Source organism: Solea solea, chromosome 8 (genome assembly GCF_958295425.1).
Source record: "Solea solea chromosome 8, fSolSol10.1, whole genome shotgun sequence".
Lineage (NCBI taxonomy): Eukaryota > Metazoa > Chordata > Actinopteri > Pleuronectiformes > Soleidae > Solea > Solea solea.
In genome coordinates, this window is record NC_081141.1 from 21015276 (window position 1) to 21034185 (window position 18910).

General features: G+C 41.0%; 2 protein-coding genes and 1 long non-coding RNA gene across 4 annotated transcripts in view; 2 read left to right on the forward strand and 1 right to left on the reverse strand.

Annotated features, from left to right (window-relative positions):
- The window catches only part of si:ch211-225b11.4 (thyroid adenoma-associated protein homolog), an 18603-nt gene extending 13536 nt beyond the window's left edge, over positions 1–5067 (forward strand). Inside the window, exons 27-31 of the mRNA XM_058635328.1 lie at positions 2031–2290; positions 2384–2542; positions 2640–2906; positions 2986–3188; positions 3449–5067. Of these exons, the coding sequence (XP_058491311.1) occupies positions 2031–2290; positions 2384–2542; positions 2640–2906; positions 2986–3188; positions 3449–3723 (1164 nt within the window). The 3' untranslated portion in view covers positions 3724–5067. The remainder of the gene's footprint in view (positions 1–2030; positions 2291–2383; positions 2543–2639; positions 2907–2985; positions 3189–3448) is intronic.
- LOC131463569 (uncharacterized) overlaps positions 1–18486 on the reverse strand; it is a 23514-nt gene extending 5028 nt beyond the window's left edge. Inside the window, exons 1-3 of one of the 2 annotated variants that reach the window (XR_009241059.1) lie at positions 18409–18486; positions 6804–7021; positions 5850–5942 (exon numbers count right to left, since the gene is read on the reverse strand). This is a non-coding gene — a long non-coding RNA (uncharacterized LOC131463569). Of the gene's footprint in view, positions 1–5849; positions 5943–6803; positions 7022–7854; positions 7959–18408 lie in introns of those variants that run through there. The other variant, XR_009241058.1, reaches the window with a different exon arrangement.
- Positions 8027–16697, forward strand: pik3ip1 (phosphoinositide-3-kinase interacting protein 1). The gene is made up of 6 exons (XM_058635342.1): positions 8027–8302; positions 8431–8559; positions 9559–9675; positions 10990–11163; positions 12135–12213; positions 15667–16697. Exons 1-6 carry the CDS (start codon positions 8191–8193, stop codon positions 15887–15889), a joined length of 834 nt encoding a protein of 277 aa, XP_058491325.1. The 5' UTR covers positions 8027–8190; the 3' UTR covers positions 15890–16697.
- Positions 18487–18910: the final 424 nt, after the last annotated feature.

The window sequence follows — 18910 nt, forward strand, 5'->3', positions numbered from 1 at the left end:
CTGAACGTGTTGTTATCCCACATTCTGTGGTTTCAAGGGCTGTCCGACTTGTGTCAAGAGAATCCTGCAGACTGGACAATTCACCCTTCCACCCAAGTCTTTCTTTCTTTCCCTCTGCTTTTACGTGAAGCAATGCTGCCTTGAGTTGCGAGGTTTCCTGGATTTGTTGAGTCAGGAGACATAACTTTTCCAGCGCCCTCTCACAGTGGGATTTCTTTATCCTGTTTTGGACCCGGGCCACTGCAGTTGTGATTTTGGAGGTTTCCTCAGTATCCCTGGCTAGACGTGTCTCAACGTCCATTGTCTTCTCTGTCTCAGCATTCACAGCTTCATTGAGTTCAATGATCTTCTGGTCGGCATTTACCACCAGCTTCTTCACTGCAGACAGTTCAACGATAAGGCTTGCTCTCTTCTCACTTGCAGATTTTAAATTGGATCTCAGGCTCTCAAGCTCTTTGCTCAGGTCACAGTTTTGCTGCGCCTTATCAGAGAGCCTCATCTGCTTCTTCTGCAGGAGTCGAATCAACTCTAATTTTGGCTTCTCACAGAGGCCCTGTTTTGTCAAATAATTCTCCCCTGCAGAGGCAGCCGTCTCTGTCCCTGCACACTGTCTCCCTGTCCTCCAGACAATTTGGTCTTCAGCTTCCTCTTTCTTCAGAAGAGCAACAGTTTTTTTCTTAACTGCTGGCTTTGTCACTACCAGCTTGTTAATTTCTTTGTCAAGCTTTGTCTGATTTTGAACTATGTTCAAAAGAATAGAATTTCTCTCAATGATTACATTTTTATCTGCAGCAACATTTCTGTTAGTCCTTGAATTTCTATCCACGAAGGCAAGATTTCTGTTTGTGCTGGGATTTCTGTCCACGTCAGCGTTTGCGTTTGTGTTTGTGCCGGCATTGGTATCTACATCGACATTTATGTTCCTGCTGGGATTTCTTTCCAAGGCAACGCTTCTGTTTATGCTGGGATTTCTTTTCATGCTTAATGTTCTATCCACACTGGCACCTGTATCCGCTCTGACATTTGTGTTCACAACAAGATCTGTACTGGTGGTGGGATTTGTGCTACAACAGAATTCCTCTTTCTCCAAATGTGCTGGAGTTTCACACATTTCTGAGCACAGGACGTTCTGGTTGGTTTCGGGCCTAACCAAAACCAATCCAAACGAAAAGTTAGCTAAAGGAATGTAAGACTTCTTTTGATTCTTGATCTTTGGTCTTTCATTTGGGGCCTGTTTTAATGTCTGTCTCTGCAGTGAAGGGTACTCGGTATCATCCAGCTTCGGGGGGAGTTCATCCTCTTTCTCAAGCTCTGTTTTCCATGGGTGGGTTTTTGGAACCTCTGCAAGTTCAACCTCACTTGGTGCAACCTGCTTGTCAGGTTCTTCATTGACCTCTCGTCTTCCTTTCCTTCCTCTCCTCCCTCTTCTTTTTTCTTGTTTTGCTGTAGTTGCCATCTGTGATGTTGTATTGTTGCCTCCTTTTCTCCTCTCCTTAGCTCCGTCTCTCACACCCGCATCAAGCTTTCTATCCATCGTGATATTATTCATGCAGCGTTTTTGGCTTGTGCTAAATTTTTTATTCATGTTGATTTGGGCTTGAGCTTAAATGTCTGTTTATGTTAATTTAGGTTTATGATACAATTTCTATGCATGTTGAGACTTTGGCTCGTGCTGAAATTTCTTCTCACGTTGAGATTTCAGCTTCACCTATTTAGCCGAGATTTCGGCTTGGGCTAAAACGTCATGTTGAGATTATCTTCTCAAGCCTCCGTGGGCAGGCAGTGACATCAAAAACATGAAAGGTATTTATTCCAAGGTATCAGCAACAGTGTCATCAGTTCAGAACTACAGGAAGTGATGTCATCATGAAGCTCTTCCTGAGGTTTCTCCCAATCTTTTCCCCTGTAAAAAGTTTTTTGAGGAGTTTTTCCTCACTCAATGTGAGGGTCTAAGCACAGAGGGCGTTGATGTTGGACTATATAAATAAAATTGAATTGAAAAAAATTGAAATGATTCTCTGTACATTCAGTCAAACCTCGAGGAGGCATTGTTGTGCCACAGCATGGGATACCGCAGGACCTTCCTCACAGCCCTGATACAAGTGATGACCGGAGGTGACTCGTCTTTACTTCAACATCATCCTCAGTCAGACTCACTACAGACATCGGTCTTGCCTGAGTGTCTGGATATATTGCTTGGTGACCTGGAGGACCAGCATGGTGGGCCAGAGTTTCTGTCCCAGGCTCTCTGTGTTGCTAGTCTGCTGCTGCCCCAGTGGTCAGATTCAAGGTTTAAACTCTTTTTGTTTTATTTTCTTCATAATGCATACTGCTACACTTGTACCTGCAAATCAGACTTTTATGCATCTTTGTATAAACTTAGCCCAAAGATGTCCATGGTCCTGCGCTGGTGTAGCATCTTGGAGCGTCACCGGTGCCCAGATGCTCCTGAAGAGCTCAGGATGGCGACTGCTGAAGCTCTGTGTGCAGCCGGAGTTCCACTTATGAGCCACAATCTGAGAAAATCTGCCATCATGATTAGGTATCTACTGGATTTAAGACATTCGTTGTCAAACATATAAGTAAAAACATTTAATGATGGGACAGAAAGTGAAAAAAATGTAATCTTTCTGGTTTAGGCTGATCAACACAGGTCTTTACCTGCTGCAGGACCAAAGCCAGCAGGTGAGGATGAAAACTGCTCGTTTCACCTCCATGGTGCACCATGCGAGAGCAGAGGACAGGCGGGGCAGCGTCTACCACATGCAGGTCAACCAGGCTCTGCCGTTTCTGCTGGACCTTCTGCTGGAGGAATGTGTTGATGCTCCTGGTGCACTGGAGGTGCTGCTGTGTCACCTGCCTCAGCACGACCTCAGCTTAGTGCTGAGAGAAGCCACAGAGAACGGGTTCGTGTGAGACACCTTAAGCTACACACCCTCATTGGCTGGGCATTGTTTTACTGTTATTATTCCTCTCTCGTTTCAGATGTTCCAGTTTGTATGAGCAGGATGAAGCCAATGTGTTTGCAGAGCCTGCTGTGATGTCGGCCCTCGTGCTGCCCTACCTGCTGCAGACGGCTGACAAATACTCAGAGTCCGCTGCTTTGGCTCAGAGTCTGAGTACATGGGCAGAGCAGAGCGCTGCACAGGTGTCACACTGCCTTGAAGTGTGCAAAGAACTCCAGCCAGGTACCACATTTGCTTGTCCTTAAGAAGTTGCTTGACACATTTCTAAGTGGAATCCAAAAGTTGCTGAAGCAGTAGCAACTGGACTTGAAGGTTTCTTTTTTTAACCAAAGCTCAAAGTAACTCAAGTAACTCCTAACAAGTTTTAGGCTATGCCAAGGTGCTACTGATTCAATGACATTTGGAGAACTATGACTTGGATTAATGACATTAATGAAATCTAATTGGATTAATCAAAATGTCAATTGTTTTTCTCTCTCAAGCTGAGACATTGACCCAGGCCTGGCTGTCTCTCCTCGTGGACCCCCGTTTCCACAGCACACTGTGTGTCCTGTTCACCAGGGCTGCCTTCCTCCTTCGACTGCTGAAGAATTCCGATGATTTACGACACCTGTGTGATCCGTCTTCCCTACAGAAGCAATTACAGGACGTTTTACATCAGCTCAGACACAACGGTGTCCACTTTCCCTCTGCCTTAACAGCTGCTCTGGCTGGAGAGCTGCCATGTGAGAGAGGGGACACTGTACCTCATGACTAGTTATTTAATAGTACAGGGTTCCCACATGTCCTTTGAAAATCACTCTGAATAGACATGGTTCATTGAATTCTGTGCAAGAAAGAAGTTGATATTTAGGTAAATGTCTCCCGACGCCACCTACTGTTGATGTACGTAGACTAGGCCTACGCAGAACAAACGTTGATTCGTAATTACTAGCGGTGTTGTAGACACTGTCCACTGTCTCTCTCTGCCTTTGATACTAGATTCCATACAGAAAAGTGAGCGGGTAACGTTAAGCAAGAGAAGAGCAAATTACGTGATGCCTGGGAAATGAAAATTCCAAGATCTCTGGCTCAACAAAGAAAATTACAAAGACTGACTTTGACCAAGATCCAAAAGCTGCAAATCAGTAAAAGTGGACGCCGTGAGTGGACGCGAAGCAGGCATCTCCCATTTTTAGCGGTGTCAGCACATTCGGTCCTTGAATTTGAGGGAATTGGTCCTGGAGAGTCCTTGAAAAGTGCATGAATGTGGTCATGGTTCCAGGCCAATGAACGGCGCCATTTCACTCCGCACTTAAAATCCATGGACATTGGCCAATATATCGCAGAACCTGTGAGACTGAATCTATCTGACGCTGACACTGACACCTAGTGCTTGGAAACAGAGCGGACATTAATCCTGACCTACAGTAACCTGACATCTATTATGTACCATGTGTTTGAAGACAACTGTAGCAACAGTTGACAATAACAGCACAATGTTATATTTTTCTACAAGGTTTATAGAATGTATGATGTAAATTTTATGGCGCTCTATTCACTTTTTTAATAATAAAGCCTTTTGTTATGCAGAGGAAAAACCATTAGAACGTCCCCAGATTACACATTATGGTTATTATTCCCACAGCTAAGTTGTTTGTCATGTCTCAGCATCATCATCATCAGCAGCAGCAAGGCTCTCCCTCAGACTGAAGCACTGACGTAATGCAACAGCATCTGCAGAACTAGCAGCTTGATGCCCAGGGAGGCAATATAGTGTACGCATTATTGCTCCATTAGAGGCCTTTGGCCTGCATAAGTGTCCATTTTCAAACCACACGAGGTTTGAAGATGATTGAATGAATTTGATGGAGACATGGAGTTTGTTCTCGTACGTGTAGTCTGCTGCGAAGTGCATCATCACCTGACAGAGCACTGCTTGTGTTTAGGATGGGTGTGGAACACTCACACGTGGTTAATCATATTAGACAAATGTGCATGGACGTTTTTATTGTTGTATCCTAATGTTTCATTACTTGGTTAGTGGACTGCAACAGTGTTTGCAGAAGGAAATTTAAGAGGTTTCTTCAGTGCATCTTGAAGCTGCTCCTCTCAAAAGGAATACTTAAGCGATTTGCATTTAGCTTTGTATTACTAGAATAAGGGCAGTATTTTTGAAAAATTGTGATTCTCAACTCAGTTACTCAGGGGAAACTGAGGTTGGGAAGCACAACTTTTAAAAAATACTACCCTTATTCTAGTTATACAAAGCAAAATGCAAATCTGTGAAGTATTCCTTTAAGTTCAAAGCTCTGTGAACTCTGCATTACTGTCACTAGCTCTCATGCACTGGAGGGTTTGTTTCCTTGACGAGGAGAATTGCCCTCTAAGGTCTTGAAGGTTTGACTGCAGCACTAATGCTTATTCGAGAATCTTTAAATTTTTCAAATATTTGACGAATAATCCTGGTGAATATTCTGATAGCGTTTTTGCTTGGAAAGCCCATTCATAGTCTATGTTTTCCTCTGGAAATATCACTTTTTTTGCTTCCATACCACAACAAAATGTATATTAATTTAAAAGAACCAAACCAAAACAACAATGGACATCAAAAACATGCTTTGTCTCACTCATACCCATCATATTACACTATGACCACTTTGCATTCAGAAAAAAATGGCTCTAATTACTAAATATTGATTCTTATGTGTTGGTACAGTGGTTCAGGTTCATGTTTTACTGAGCTGTAACAGGGATGATATTGAATGCTCGCCATACATTGCATGTTAAAGAGTATGTCATGTTGAATGTGATGGAATGAAGTATTTCATACATGTTTCATACAGGTGATGTATGTAGTTTGCTGATGTGACATGTGTGATACTCACTGATGCCTTTACTCACATTAAGAGCCCCATTCAAATATCAGGATGAAGTGGTGGAAATATCTGGATAGCAGCCCAGTAGGTCCGTTCAGTAATCCATACTTGAATACATCTGTGAACCAGTAAAAAGTTAGTTTTAGTTTTTTTTCTCTCTGTATGATGCACTTAAGGTAACTCTAGTTCAGGTAAATGTGTGTGCATGTGTCTGCATAAAGTACTTTGCTTGTGAGCATCGAGATTATGCACCAGCAATGACGCCAAGCTTGTTAAAGATTCACACATTTACAGCTTATGCAGTACATTATTCCAAAAGTAACAAACACCTGGTGTGTATCTATTCTAAAAGAAGTTACAGGTTGTTCTTGTTGTCAGGAACATGGTGCAAGCATATTAAGGATCTTTGTTATTATAATTATTGAACATCTGATAATACATTAACATTTTTGGACAAGTGATCGCTCCACCACAAGAATATTATAAACATCTGCTGCAGGGACACGTGATAACTCTCTGTCCTAGCTAATAAGGATGAATAAGTCCATAACTCACTTACATAGGTTCATCGATTTATAAGTAATTATAGACAAAATAGCGAGAGAGTATCTGAAGAGAAGCCACACACACAGGGAAAACATGTAAGCTCCACACAGAAAGGCCCTAGACTCTACTTCCAACTGGTGACCTTTTTGTTCTGAGGCAACAAAACTAGCCACTGCTCCACTGTTATGACTTGAGAGCAAAAACAAGCAAGTTAAAAACACACATACACAGAAAGAACAATGAAGTTCAAATATCCAGTAGTTTTAAAGTGTGATTTAAAAATCATTGTTTGATCATTTGTGGTTAAAGAGGGCAGGAAGTGGTTGAAGTGCATGCTTTTCCCAGCATGCACTGGTAAAAAGCTCCTGCCGTCTTTAACGCTGAATGAGCAGAGAAAAGCAGACAGATGCTGTGCGTTTGCTCTAGTAATTACCTGAAAACTGGGTAAGGATCTGTTTGAAAAGTGGCTCAGAGAACATTGGCTGAGTCACGCGCTGGCTGCCCTCGTTACCCGTCAGCCAACAATGACACAACGGCTCTCTGTGCACACACACAAATAAACTTTTGGCAGATGTCCTTCATGAGCTTGTGTAGATCCACCATCTGACGAGGAGCAGAAGAAACACAGGCCACACAGGGATGAGAGGAAGTCTGGGAAAGAAGAAGACAGAGGACAGGGTTTGGACTGATGCACCAAGTATTTAGAGCCAGATAAGACGACGACTCTGGATCAGGATTATAAATGGAAAGATATGACTCAGTGCGTTTTAAAATGAAAATGAAAAGCAGAGCAGCTATTTATGGACGGCACTGGAGAAGGCACAAAGTTTGGAGACATTGCTGGATAAGGACATTTAAGGACAAAAAAGTAGAAAGTTGCATAAATTAAATTATAGAAATACTGTTTTGTATTTAGTGAGTTTATATTTTTGTGAGGGACATTTTTTTTTACTTATAGCCAATAGGAGGCAAGGCCTCAAGACTTGGGATTAAGCATGTAGTTGTGATGGATAAAAAAAAAAAATCATATAATATAATACAAATATAATATAACAATATAACTGATGCAGGTCCCATATGGTTCATCTAAGGCAAACACAGGTGCGGCCACCATGAAAACCACAGACAAACCTGTTTGGGACCCATACTGTCAGCCTGAATTTAACCCTTATGGGTCCACATGTAGGATTATAGGGGAGTGGGTTGGTTGGTAGTCGGGATGAGCCGATATATTGGTCTGATACTGGTCAAAATCCATGGATCGGATATCCGAAAGAAAAAACCCCAAGAAAAATCAAAATACTATCCAAAAAACCTATTTATCACGTTTCACCTGCACAGACTGTGAAAATGTAAATAAAAATCAGCAACAGACATTTTAGCTGAGTCATGTTTTGTGGGCTGTTGATTTCCTTGTTTTGGGAGAAGAATACTTGTTACACAGTTGGACAATTATGACTTTGAAATAGCTTGAAATGACTCACACGTTCACACTGAATCTCAACGGTGATTGTTCAGCGAGAGGTTTGAGGTTTGTGCTGCAAAGCTCAGCTCCTCCTCCTCCTCCTTCCTCCTCCTCCTCCTCCAGTTTCTCCTCCTCCCACAGAAGCCTGTTTACCACGAAAGCTCGAGCTTCTCTTGACAAAAACAAGGGCAGTGACTCCATGGAGAAGAGCAGTGTGCCTGACTGTCACTCAGCACAGGCTCTGCTGCCATTTTACAACAACTCCTCTCTTTGCAACTAGTTTTTACCTCGTGTTTTCTTCTTTTCCTTCTTTTTTGCTCGACAGTTTCCTTTAAAGGACGCACATTAGAGCATCATGTTGTTGACGCTGAGTTGTGCGCGTCAGCTCTTTAAAATGTTCCTCTCGCTGCACGTTGTTTTTCTCAGCGTGGCGACGACGGTGGAGAGCAGCGATTCTTCTGCACAAGGTAAATGTTGTTCTTTTTACACAAGTTTTACTGCACTGTTCATGCATTTATTATAGAGTTATTAATCATAATAACTTTGGGGGGGTTTGGTTGTTATTTCACTGATCATGTGTTGTTGTTGTTGTCAGACTGCATAAAGTCCAGTGGTGTGGACTACAGAGGAGAGCAGCAGAGCGCCTCCTCAGGTCTGACCTGTCAGAACTGGACCAACACAACCAGAGACTATGATGTCCTGATCCATCCTGATTCACACACTGGTTAGTCATTATTTTCTCGATTAATCGACAACTTATCAGAAAGGTATCATGTGAAGATATCAGGAAAAATGTCAGAAAATGTTTCCCAAACCTGGAAATGGTCTGTTTTTTGTCCTCAAACCAAAATGTTTTCAGTTTTAATGATTTCTTTGAAAACTGCAAATATTCACATTTAAGAAACTGAAAAGCTTAGAAAACTCTAAAATTGAATAATTAAAAAAAAAATCAGATTGATGTGTGATATGTTTTCATGCAGAAACATGAAGGATGAGATGAATGTGATACGACTGATAATCAGAGAAGCTGATACCTGATATATGATAATAAGATATTTTATAGCCGACATGCCAATTTTCTTTAAACTAGTATAACAGTTTAAAAATAAATAAAATTGCTTAACTTGAACACTCATTTGAGTCTTTCCAATCTGCATTCTGTGTTTTTAAGATTTCAGATGCACACAATAAATAAATTAAATACTACATATAACAGGTCATCTATAACTAATAAGTTAGATACTGAAGTGTCAGCTGACGCAGTTTCAGAAAAAGACAAACATCGACTTGTTTAAACATTACCTCCGTCCAGGACGTTGAGATAGTTTGTACAAGAGTGTTGTTGCAAGATAAACAACTTTTTTTATTTTGACACTGTGTGGTGATACAGATTATAATTATGTTATCACTGAAACAAAGCACTCAATCCAGTAGTGATATGAAGAGCTCACACTATAAGATGCCAGAGTTTAATGGCTTCTTCTTCATCTTTGCAGCAGCAGCAGCAGCAGCAGAAGCTGTTGTTTCCTCTCTTTGTGCTCATGGCAGCCTGTTCATTGTGGTGTGATGAAGTGGTGTTAATGATTAATGCATCCAGTGGTTTACTCCACACAGCTAAGCAGGGCCCAGGACAGTCTGACAGTCAGAGGACAGGCCTGTGTTTCCATGAGGCATCCGACACGCAGAGTAATGTTTTCTCCCTCTTTTTTTTTTTCTCTCATAGGTGTCGGAGATCACAATTACTGCAGAAACCCAGATTCCTCTCAGGGGCCCTGGTGCTACATTGTTGGCCCAGACCAGTCGGTCCAGAGACAGTTCTGTGCAATTGACGCATGCAAAGGTCAGTAAACGTGGCACAAAACAAGTTTGTGACATATTTTTTTTAGAGAGAAACTGATAATTCAACATGAATAGGAGTGAAACGGCAGACTTTCTCCCAGAGGAACGTCCCGTGAGAACTTTTTATTGGACCACATTCTCTCAGCTGCTGCTGGCAGCAAACTTTTCCTCCCAGCACAGTGCTCATTATTTCAAAAAACTGGGCTACGCTTGGGAAAGATAACGAGCTGCGATTTGTGTAACTATGCAATTAATTCTTGATTACTCCACACAAAAAGAGCAGGAATCTGTGGCCAAAAACAAAGTGTAAGTCATTATTAAGGATATGGGTTACTAACAATTGACTTTATGCCAGTCCACAGCATAAGTGTGTAGTAGGTCAAACTACTTTAAGACATCTTACTTTTCCTTTGCCCCGTGTTTCCTCTTTGTTTGCCTCCGAGTCACACACACAAAAACAAAGCCCTGCAGTCACAGGGCAGAAAGTTCAGTTTCTAGAAAGGCGTTGACCGCACCCTGAAAACTGAGCTCATTGGCAGACAGGACGTTTTTTTTCCCCCCGGAGACAGACGCTCACTGGCTGCTGGAGTTTATGACTTCACGCCTCTGAACACCAGCAGAGTTGCTGAACAACAACAACCTCGTATGAAGGAAATGGAAAAAAACAACAAGAGTTAAAGAGCGGAGACGTTTGTCCTGCTGTGGGAACGAGTCGAGCACATTGCATCTTATTTATTTTACAAACAGTACGGAAAATAACATGTGAATTAGGGCTTTTACTGTTATTTTCATGATTTATTGAGTACTTGTTTGATCCATAAAAAGTGTTTTTTGTTTGTCCACATGATTTTTTTGTTACATGGAGCAAAGAAACCAGAAAATATTCACTTTTAAGAAGCTGAAAAATCAGAAAACTTGTTGTAATTGTTAAAAAAAAGATTAATCAATTATCAAAATTGTTAACGCTTAATTTAGTAATTAGTAGTAATCGTTGCAGCCCTAATTTGAATAAAGTTCATATACACTGTCGATTTTTTGGGTAGGACACAAGGCGCTGCATAAATTAAAACAATTTTTAAATCAAGATTTATTTTTATATATTTAGTTTTTTTTAACTCCCTTTTATTTTAAATGACTACTCATTTCTTCAAAAGGAAAAATATCTGATGATTTACAAATGTTTCGTTATATTATTAATATAAAGTGTACTGAATTTGAAGTTTGTAACGTTTACAGTACCGAGTTCCTGACAAATGTAAACGCTGAGTGTCATAGAACTGAGTGTAACTCTGGCATCGATTAATTGTGTCTGTAGATGAAGCGTCTCCAGTGCCAGCAGAGACTGAAGTCCTCAAACCGACAAGAGAGAGCTTCCAGTCTGTCAAGTCAGGAGAGTCTCCTGGAGATGTGGCTGCCGTGCAGCCTGTGGTGGGGATCAGCCAGAGAGTGCAGTCAGGATCCAAAAAGAAGAAGGACCTCGGCACAACCGGTATTGATTTATATAAAAATATATTCTCCCAACTTCCACAATCTTCCACTTAATGTGAATATGTGGTTGATGAACTGCAGAAAACGTCATTATTCTTTGGTCAGTTATTTGTATCTGTATCATAGATTTCATATTAACCCTTAGTGCTCACGCAGCATGGATCTGTGCCGCAGCTGCACCTTTGGTAAATTGCCACAGGAATAATACACAACTCCTTATGTGGACAGCCTGGCAGTGTGTGTTTATAGGTCACATCTTCAGGCTTTAAAAAATGCGTTCTTATGTGTCGTTGAGTCAATGCCATGATTCATTTTATATTGCATAAACAGGAAACGGGTAGCGATAATTGTGCTGAAGTCACAAAATAGACGAACAAAAACAAGCCAAGCGAACTGTGACGCATTTCCAAATTTCACAAATTCCCTCCGAAAAAAACACTTTATCAGATTGCCTATAGGTTGTGCTACAAAAAAAAGGATATAACTCTATATTGCACATTCTTATAGCCTCTGTATATACATTTTAACATAGTAATTGAAAAAAACAGCCCTAAATGCTCCGTGTTCTAAGGGTTAAAAATATTAAGTGTCCACATTTGCAGTTTGACCCAAACTATGTTAGTTTTTGAAACTGGAAATTCACACAGTCTATTTCAACCAAGGTTCCTATTGGATGACAGCAGCTGTCAGTCACACTCATCTTATTTATCTTCCGTTTTCCTCTAAACAGGAACATAATTAACATCTGTACAAAAAAGCCCTGAAACCAGTGATTGAGAACTTAACAAAAAAAAAATGTGTCGCCCCCTGTTGGCCGACTGCTATTTCCGTTCTTCTTCCTGGGCTTTGATTTACGAACTGGAAGTAGAAATGTGCTAGCATTCTTATAATCATTCTCTGATCTATATCTGCATGTTGTAGTTGACCTGTGGCTCGAGTTATTATATTTCATGTTCCCCTTCTGTTTTTCAGGCTATGTCCTCGGCATACTCATGATGGCGGTCATCATCATCCTTGGAGTCGGCATCACGTTGGGCTACTTCTACAAGAGGTCAGTGTGTGAATCAGTGAAACGCACAGTGGGTCATTTCTTCTTGTTTTGTTCGGTAGCTGCGTGAAAAATACACACGATTAAAATGAAATAACAAAAGACAGCACACTGGTTAGTAGTAACGAATATTTCCGAGAAAAAAATTAGCGCTGGAATTTACAGCACAAACAGTTAAATTAAATGATGTCACAAAAACTTACTTAATAATACCTTAAATAGAAACATGTACAAGTTGTTTTATAAGAAAAAAAAGAGAACAACACTGATGGCTGTGGAGCTTTTGAAAGATTTGAGGTGATAAGGGCGCATTTTAAGGTTCTCTAAGGGGGAAATTATTGTCAATTATAGTCAATTCAAAGCTTTTAAAGCTGTCTGACTGTCCATTTTGTTTTTATGTGGCATTGTGCATTTTCTAGCAAACAGGAATATTGTTTCCTGGCATCAGTTTGATATTTTTATGCAAATCTTAAAGTAAAGTAGTGTAATGAATAGCATCCAGCCCTGTTACCCAGTTTAGATTGATTTAAAGTTTTGGGAATGTTTTCGCTAACGTATGTACAGTACTCAAACACTACATCATTTTTTAGACATTTTGTCTTAAGTCTTAAAAGTTCAGTATTTAAGGGGATTTTATGAAAGAGGGCCCAGGTTATTTATCGGTCATTGAATAACATTGTGATCTAAAATATGATTCTGCACACAGTCATTTCTGTGTTTTTCCACTGGCACATGACGTGTCGCTGTGTATGTGAATTACATAATCACATGCATGATGAAAGTCTCTTGAGTTAAAGGCTGTTAATCAGCTGTTGTTCATATTCCACAACAATGCTTTTCCAGTTGTAACGCTGCTTTTACAACAACAGTCCCAGAAGTGGTTTATTTTGAGCGTTCTTTCACTTTTTATTTTCGAATTATTGTCAAGAGAGGACAGATGAGGGCCTGAATCTCATCACATGCAAAAAAATGGACTGGAAAAGTGTGAAAATGGCCTCACAGATGAGTCTCACACGGTCAATTCAAATTAGACGTTGCCCTATCTTAATTTTCTATTTTTAGGAGATTATTAACGAGTGGGAGCAGCAGCAGCAGCATCATGTTATTATATCGGAGGGCTTAGACCTGGTCTCAGCACAGTGACCTCCCCCTCAGTAATGTGATAGTGTACATGGGCTTACTTACATGCCCATATTCTGCGTACGTCCCCCCGCACAGAGCCAGGAGCGGCTGTAGATCACTGTATTCGTCCTGGAGACATAAATGTCTCTTAAAAACTCTGCACTTTACACAGGCCAGAGAGAGTTCAGTGCACACAGAGATTCACACGCACTCACTATCAACATGTGCTCTCATAAAAGTCTGCAGGGAGCCTCGCTGTTTTTGTTTTAAATGAATAGAATCCTGAAAAGTTTAAGTCTCTGCACACATGCTGGTTTGTTTGTGTGGCCTATTATTTCTTCCTAATTTGTTTTCACTTCTACAGAAGAATTAAAACAAGATTTGGTGCTGTTTAATTAGCCTTTTATGTGCTTTCAGGCAGATTATGTGTCATTGTTGCACCAGACCTGTTTCCAGTCTTCATGTGAAGCTCAGCTTAATTCTTGTTGGTTCTTGCCACATGTGTGTGCAGACATATGCAGAGTGGAGTGTGCGTCTGCAGGGCATTTTGACTCTACTAAATATGCAGGAAAGCCGTTTTCACACAAAATCGAAAAAAGTGCTGAGCTGAAGATGTTGGGTCTTAAAGGAACATTTTGGGGGAAGTTGTAGCTGAATATCCCTCACCTCGCCCTTCCCTTCCAAGAAACTTTGTAACCTTTAGTCAACATCAAACTGAACACTTCATACAATCAAAAAAACAAGTAATTGGCCAAATGTAAACAGTGTAATCTAGTTTTTACACACTTAAACTTTAAAAGTCTTAAGTCTGTGTGTCATTCCAGCGGCTGCGTCGGCAAAAATAACATATTTTGCATAATCATGTTTGTATAAGTGAATATAAACTTTTACATCCACTTAAGTTAAGGGCCTGCCTTTTCGGAGGTCACCATCTTGTGTTGTCATGTTTCTACAGCAGTGGATGAACCAGGCGGAGCACATGTTTCTGTTTTTCTTACTCTTCAAACACAGGACAACAACATCCTTTCTGCAAATGTGAAGGTCACTGTTGTTCCCTGACATTCATGGAAAAAGGGGGGGGGGGTTTGTTTCAGTCTGCAGTCTCGCCATCAGACGTCAACATATTCTTACACGACAGACCTAAAAAAGATTGCTTTTTAAAATGTTTCCTGGCTCCTCAGGCAGCCTGTTCCAGACCACGATGTGCTGCTCCGTCTGTCAGACAGAAGAAATTTGTTTTTTTTCCTAATAATTAAAACAAGCTTTCTGGATTTTTCAGCTTCATAAATGTGAATATTTTTTGGTCTCATTGCTCCATTTGACAAGTAAATCATTTCCAGGTTTAGGACGTTTATCGACCCAACAAATACTCTAATAATTAAGAAAATAGATTAATTGTTTATGAAAACAATTGTCGCAGCTCTAAACTCAACCACACCCATGTGCGAAGAGGTGGTGATGTCCAGTTTTCCTGCAGTCACTGCAGTCGACTGATAGCAGGAGGTGTTTTGAGTACAACGCAACAGTCTGTTTTGGCTACAGATCAGTAGAAAGTGGCCTCACACTGCTTCCCATCACTGTGTTGCCTTGGAGCAGATGAACCTGCTGCCAGCTTGTCACTGTTCTGTCGTCCTTTTTCACCATCTGCCTCTTGACTTTGTCACAGACAAGGTTATAACACACTGTTTTCGTAACCTTGCTGCTTGAGTGCCACTATCGCAGTTTTTATGCATTTTAACCCCCCCAAATGAACACTAATAATAATAATAATAATATTAGTAACTAGGACTGAAGTAGTCATGATAGGGCCCTCGCGTCCCCACGCAATTCGGGGAGTGCAGTAGTTCCCTGACTCCCTAATTCCACAAAACCTTTCGACAACTTTTCGCCTTTGATGTGTCTAGTACAAATTGGCATGTTTTTTTTTATATCAGTGCGACAAACTTGCTCGGACGAGTTTGCTCTTTTATGTAGGGTGCAAATCGGCAAAATGGACACCAAAATTCGTTGTCCGTCTTGGTCTATAACATCTTCCCACCAAGTTTTGGGAAATTCGGTGGAACTGAATTTTGCCTCTGTTTTCACCTCCGAGGGCACTATGGAGCCATTGAGCAACGCACTGGTCTGGGAACTATGTCAATATCACATTTTCGCCAGACCTGACCTTCATTCAAGGTATATAATAATAATAATCTAAAATGATAACAAAAGGTTCCTCAAGGATAACAATAGGTTCCTCAAGTACCGTCACGTCCCACTGGGGGGACACACTTTGAGAATCACTGTTCCACACTGTTGTGTTCACAGCTCGTCTCCTCTCTTGTGTGTTTTCAGGGGTCGGGACTTGAAGAAGCAGCACGACCAGCGAGTGCACGAGCGCGAGATGCAGAGGATCACGCTGCCCCTGTCCGCCTTCTCCAACCCCACGTGCGAGCTGATCGACGAGAACACCATCGTCATCACGGCGGAGCACGACGCCACGCCGGTGCAGGAGGCGGGCGCGGAGGGCGGCGGTGACCCCCTCATGGGTCAACACAACGGCACCCCCGGAGCATGAGTTTACAGGACTGCGTTAAACATGTTTGTGTGGACCAAAAAACACTCCACCATCTCTACGTCTTTCTCCTTGTTTTTTTGCGTTTTTCCTGAGTACACTCTGTTTTGCAAAAAAAGGAGAAAAGGAGACGTCTTCACTCCAAAGACTTGAACTGAATGCTGTGTCCTTTCTGTCCCGCTTTATAAGATGCAAGGCACAAAAAAAGATAAAGGGGATGCACGGAGGACACCGTCTTAAAAACCATCAAGGGTAACAATGTGTGGATAATGAAGAAATTGTCTTTAATATTCATATTTGTAACACTTGATGGCCAAGAATATAAAAGCCATGGGCTCCCCCTTTAAGTCTTTAAATACCAGTATGTATATTGAGTGTAACGTCCAGTCAGGTGGACGCTGATGATATAAGTGTTAATGATAAAAGGTGTTAGATGTTTTGGGGGGGGGGACCATGTGGAGCTGGTGTTCTCCACAGGTTTGGTCACATGGTCTTCATTTGTATTGAGCCACAGGCACAGACCAAAAACAAATGTTTGTCCTAATTTGTCTTTGAGACAAACCAGAGATGCAGATTAGTGTTACAAAACTAAGAAAAGGTCCACCTCCTCTGAGACAGGATGAGGTAAAACAGGCCCACGAGAGACAAAAAAAAAAGGCCTTTAACTCAGAAATTGCCTTAGCATGATCCTTCTGAATGTATTTTTGTTTTTTTCCCTAGATTATTATTGTTCTATATTTTTCTCTTTATACTTGACTGACAGGCTGTTGTTATTAAAAAAAAAAAGAAGCATGACAGAGGTGAACTGAAAGAGAGTTTTGGCTCTTTTCGTCCACAGGTTAAGGAGTGACAGGAAACACAGAGTAAGAGACAGTCGTTAGTCCTCAGGACAAAAAAAAAAAATCACTGCCACAAGATGGGATAGTTGAGATCAGACAAAGAAAAAGCCCTTAAATATTGTCATAGCAGAGCGGGACTGTGTGTGTGTATTTGTATATTTGTGAAGACATTTTGGTCTAGGCCCCACAGCTTAAATGGGCTTTTTCAGGGTTAGACTTAGATTTAGGTTAGGGTTAGGTCAAGGGTTAGTGAAAAGCACTTAGTTGTGAGGGTAAGGGGCTAGGGAATGCATAACGTCTATGACGTGTCCTCATTATGATATAATAACAAGTGTGTGTGTTGAAGCTCTGAAGAGGCCTTGTGTTTAAATGAGACACTGACTTGTGCACTTGAAGCTTCAGGGTGGAGACAGGACTCAGGAGTCACAGAAGTCCTAAAGCTCGGCGACGTTCATTCAAAAACATGTTTGCATGAATGCATGAATGCATGAATGCACATCCTGTCGCCAGGACATTCACTCCTTCAAAGAAGAAGACGTTTTTAGAGTCACACCTGCCTGAAAACAGGAGGTCTGGTTCAGTTAATCCATCACTCCTTATGATGTTGTTTTTTGTGGATTGCTGGATCGCTGGATTGCTAGATCCAGTGTCTGTCAGTGTTCGTCTTTGCTCACTGCTGCTGCTGCTCAGTGATGTCACCTGTGTAACATGAGTATGTGTGTGCGCTGCCTGTTACTGTGTCATTCTATTCTTCATATTATATGCAACGATTCACAATTCAGCGTATGATTTAGGACTTGTAACTTGTATGACTGGATTTTTACTGCTGAGAATAAAATAAAAAAACAACAAACACACAGATGTTATGGCTTATGATGTAATCTGTAATTTCACTGACACTCGAGGAGCAAAACCTCAGTCTATATGCGCAGTAGGGGTGAGACTCACAGGGTATCTCACAATATGATACGCTAGAGGTGTCAAACCACTTAATATCTTGTTACATTGAAAACATTGTCTGTGACCACCTACTCTTTTAAACACCATGAAGTGATAGAATTGAGACAGAATATAATGCTAAATGTATTTGCTATAATTTTCACATTATTAAACATATTACATTCAACATAAAAATACACACACATATATAGGTCCCCCAATTGGGGTACACTGAGAGGTTCTGCATGAAAAAAAGTGAACCCTGAGAGAATATATTGATGCTGGGAGTCAAATTAAATAACAGAATCTGGGCTACACCATTATTAAATGTGACAAACAACACAGCTCAAATAACTAAATTAAGTACCACATATCAAACTTGGAACAGAACCACTGAGCCAACCCACTCGCCCAATTAGGGTACCCCCCTGAGAGGTTCTGCATGAAAAAAGGTGAACCCTGAGAGAATATATTGATGCTGGGTGTCAAACTAAACAACAGAATTTGGGCTACACCATTATTAAATGTGACAAACAACACAGCTCAAATAACTAAATTAAATACCACATATCAAACTTGGTACAGAACCGCTGCGCCAACACACTCGCCGTATTCCTGGATCTAACTCTCTGACACTTTTTCCAAAACACACAGTTTACGACAAAGCATTATGGACATAAAAGCCAAAGAATAAAGACAACAGAAATCGATTCACTGAACAACAACTGTAAAAATTGCTCTTACCTTTGATGTTTATGAGAAAAAGTTTCAGTGAAAACAAGACCGTATAGTCAGACGGACTTCCTGTGTTACACTCAAAACATTCCGGGCGTCTCTAGCTGAATTAAGGACCCAGGGGAAGCATTAGCAGCAGCAGCAGCCAGTTGCGTCACATCCGGGCGTTCTGCTGCTTCTCATCGGCTAACAAAGCTTATCATCACATTTTTTTTGGCTTCAGACACGCATATCAAGCATAAGGACTGTTAAAACGGCTGTTTTCGTTGTGAGGGCTATCACTATGTCGTAAGTAGTCGCCTTTTTTTTAACTTAGTTTGTATTTAGTTCATAGGAAAATAAAATAATTGAACATAAACGTGGATAATATTGTAACACTCTCAAGTGACGAGGAGACGTGTTCTCTCTTTCGCCGTTCCCGGCTAGATTTATTCATAACTCCTTTTTGCAGCCACAGCACATGTCTCTCACACACCGCTCTTCACTTCCGGCTCAACCAACGTAAAAACAC

Excerpts from the sequence above, each read along its gene's own strand:
- pik3ip1 (XM_058635342.1), top strand. The coding sequence starts at position 8,191 with ATGTTGTTGACGCTGAGTTGTGCGCGTCAGCTCTTTAAAATGTTCCTC. Across the intron at positions 8,303-8,430 it reads CAGCGATTCTTCTGCACAAG|ACTGCATAAAGTCCAGTGGT; the intron begins GTAAATGTTGTT and ends TGTTGTTGTCAG. Across the intron at positions 11,164-12,134 it reads GAAGGACCTCGGCACAACCG|GCTATGTCCTCGGCATACTC; the intron begins GTATTGATTTAT and ends TCTGTTTTTCAG.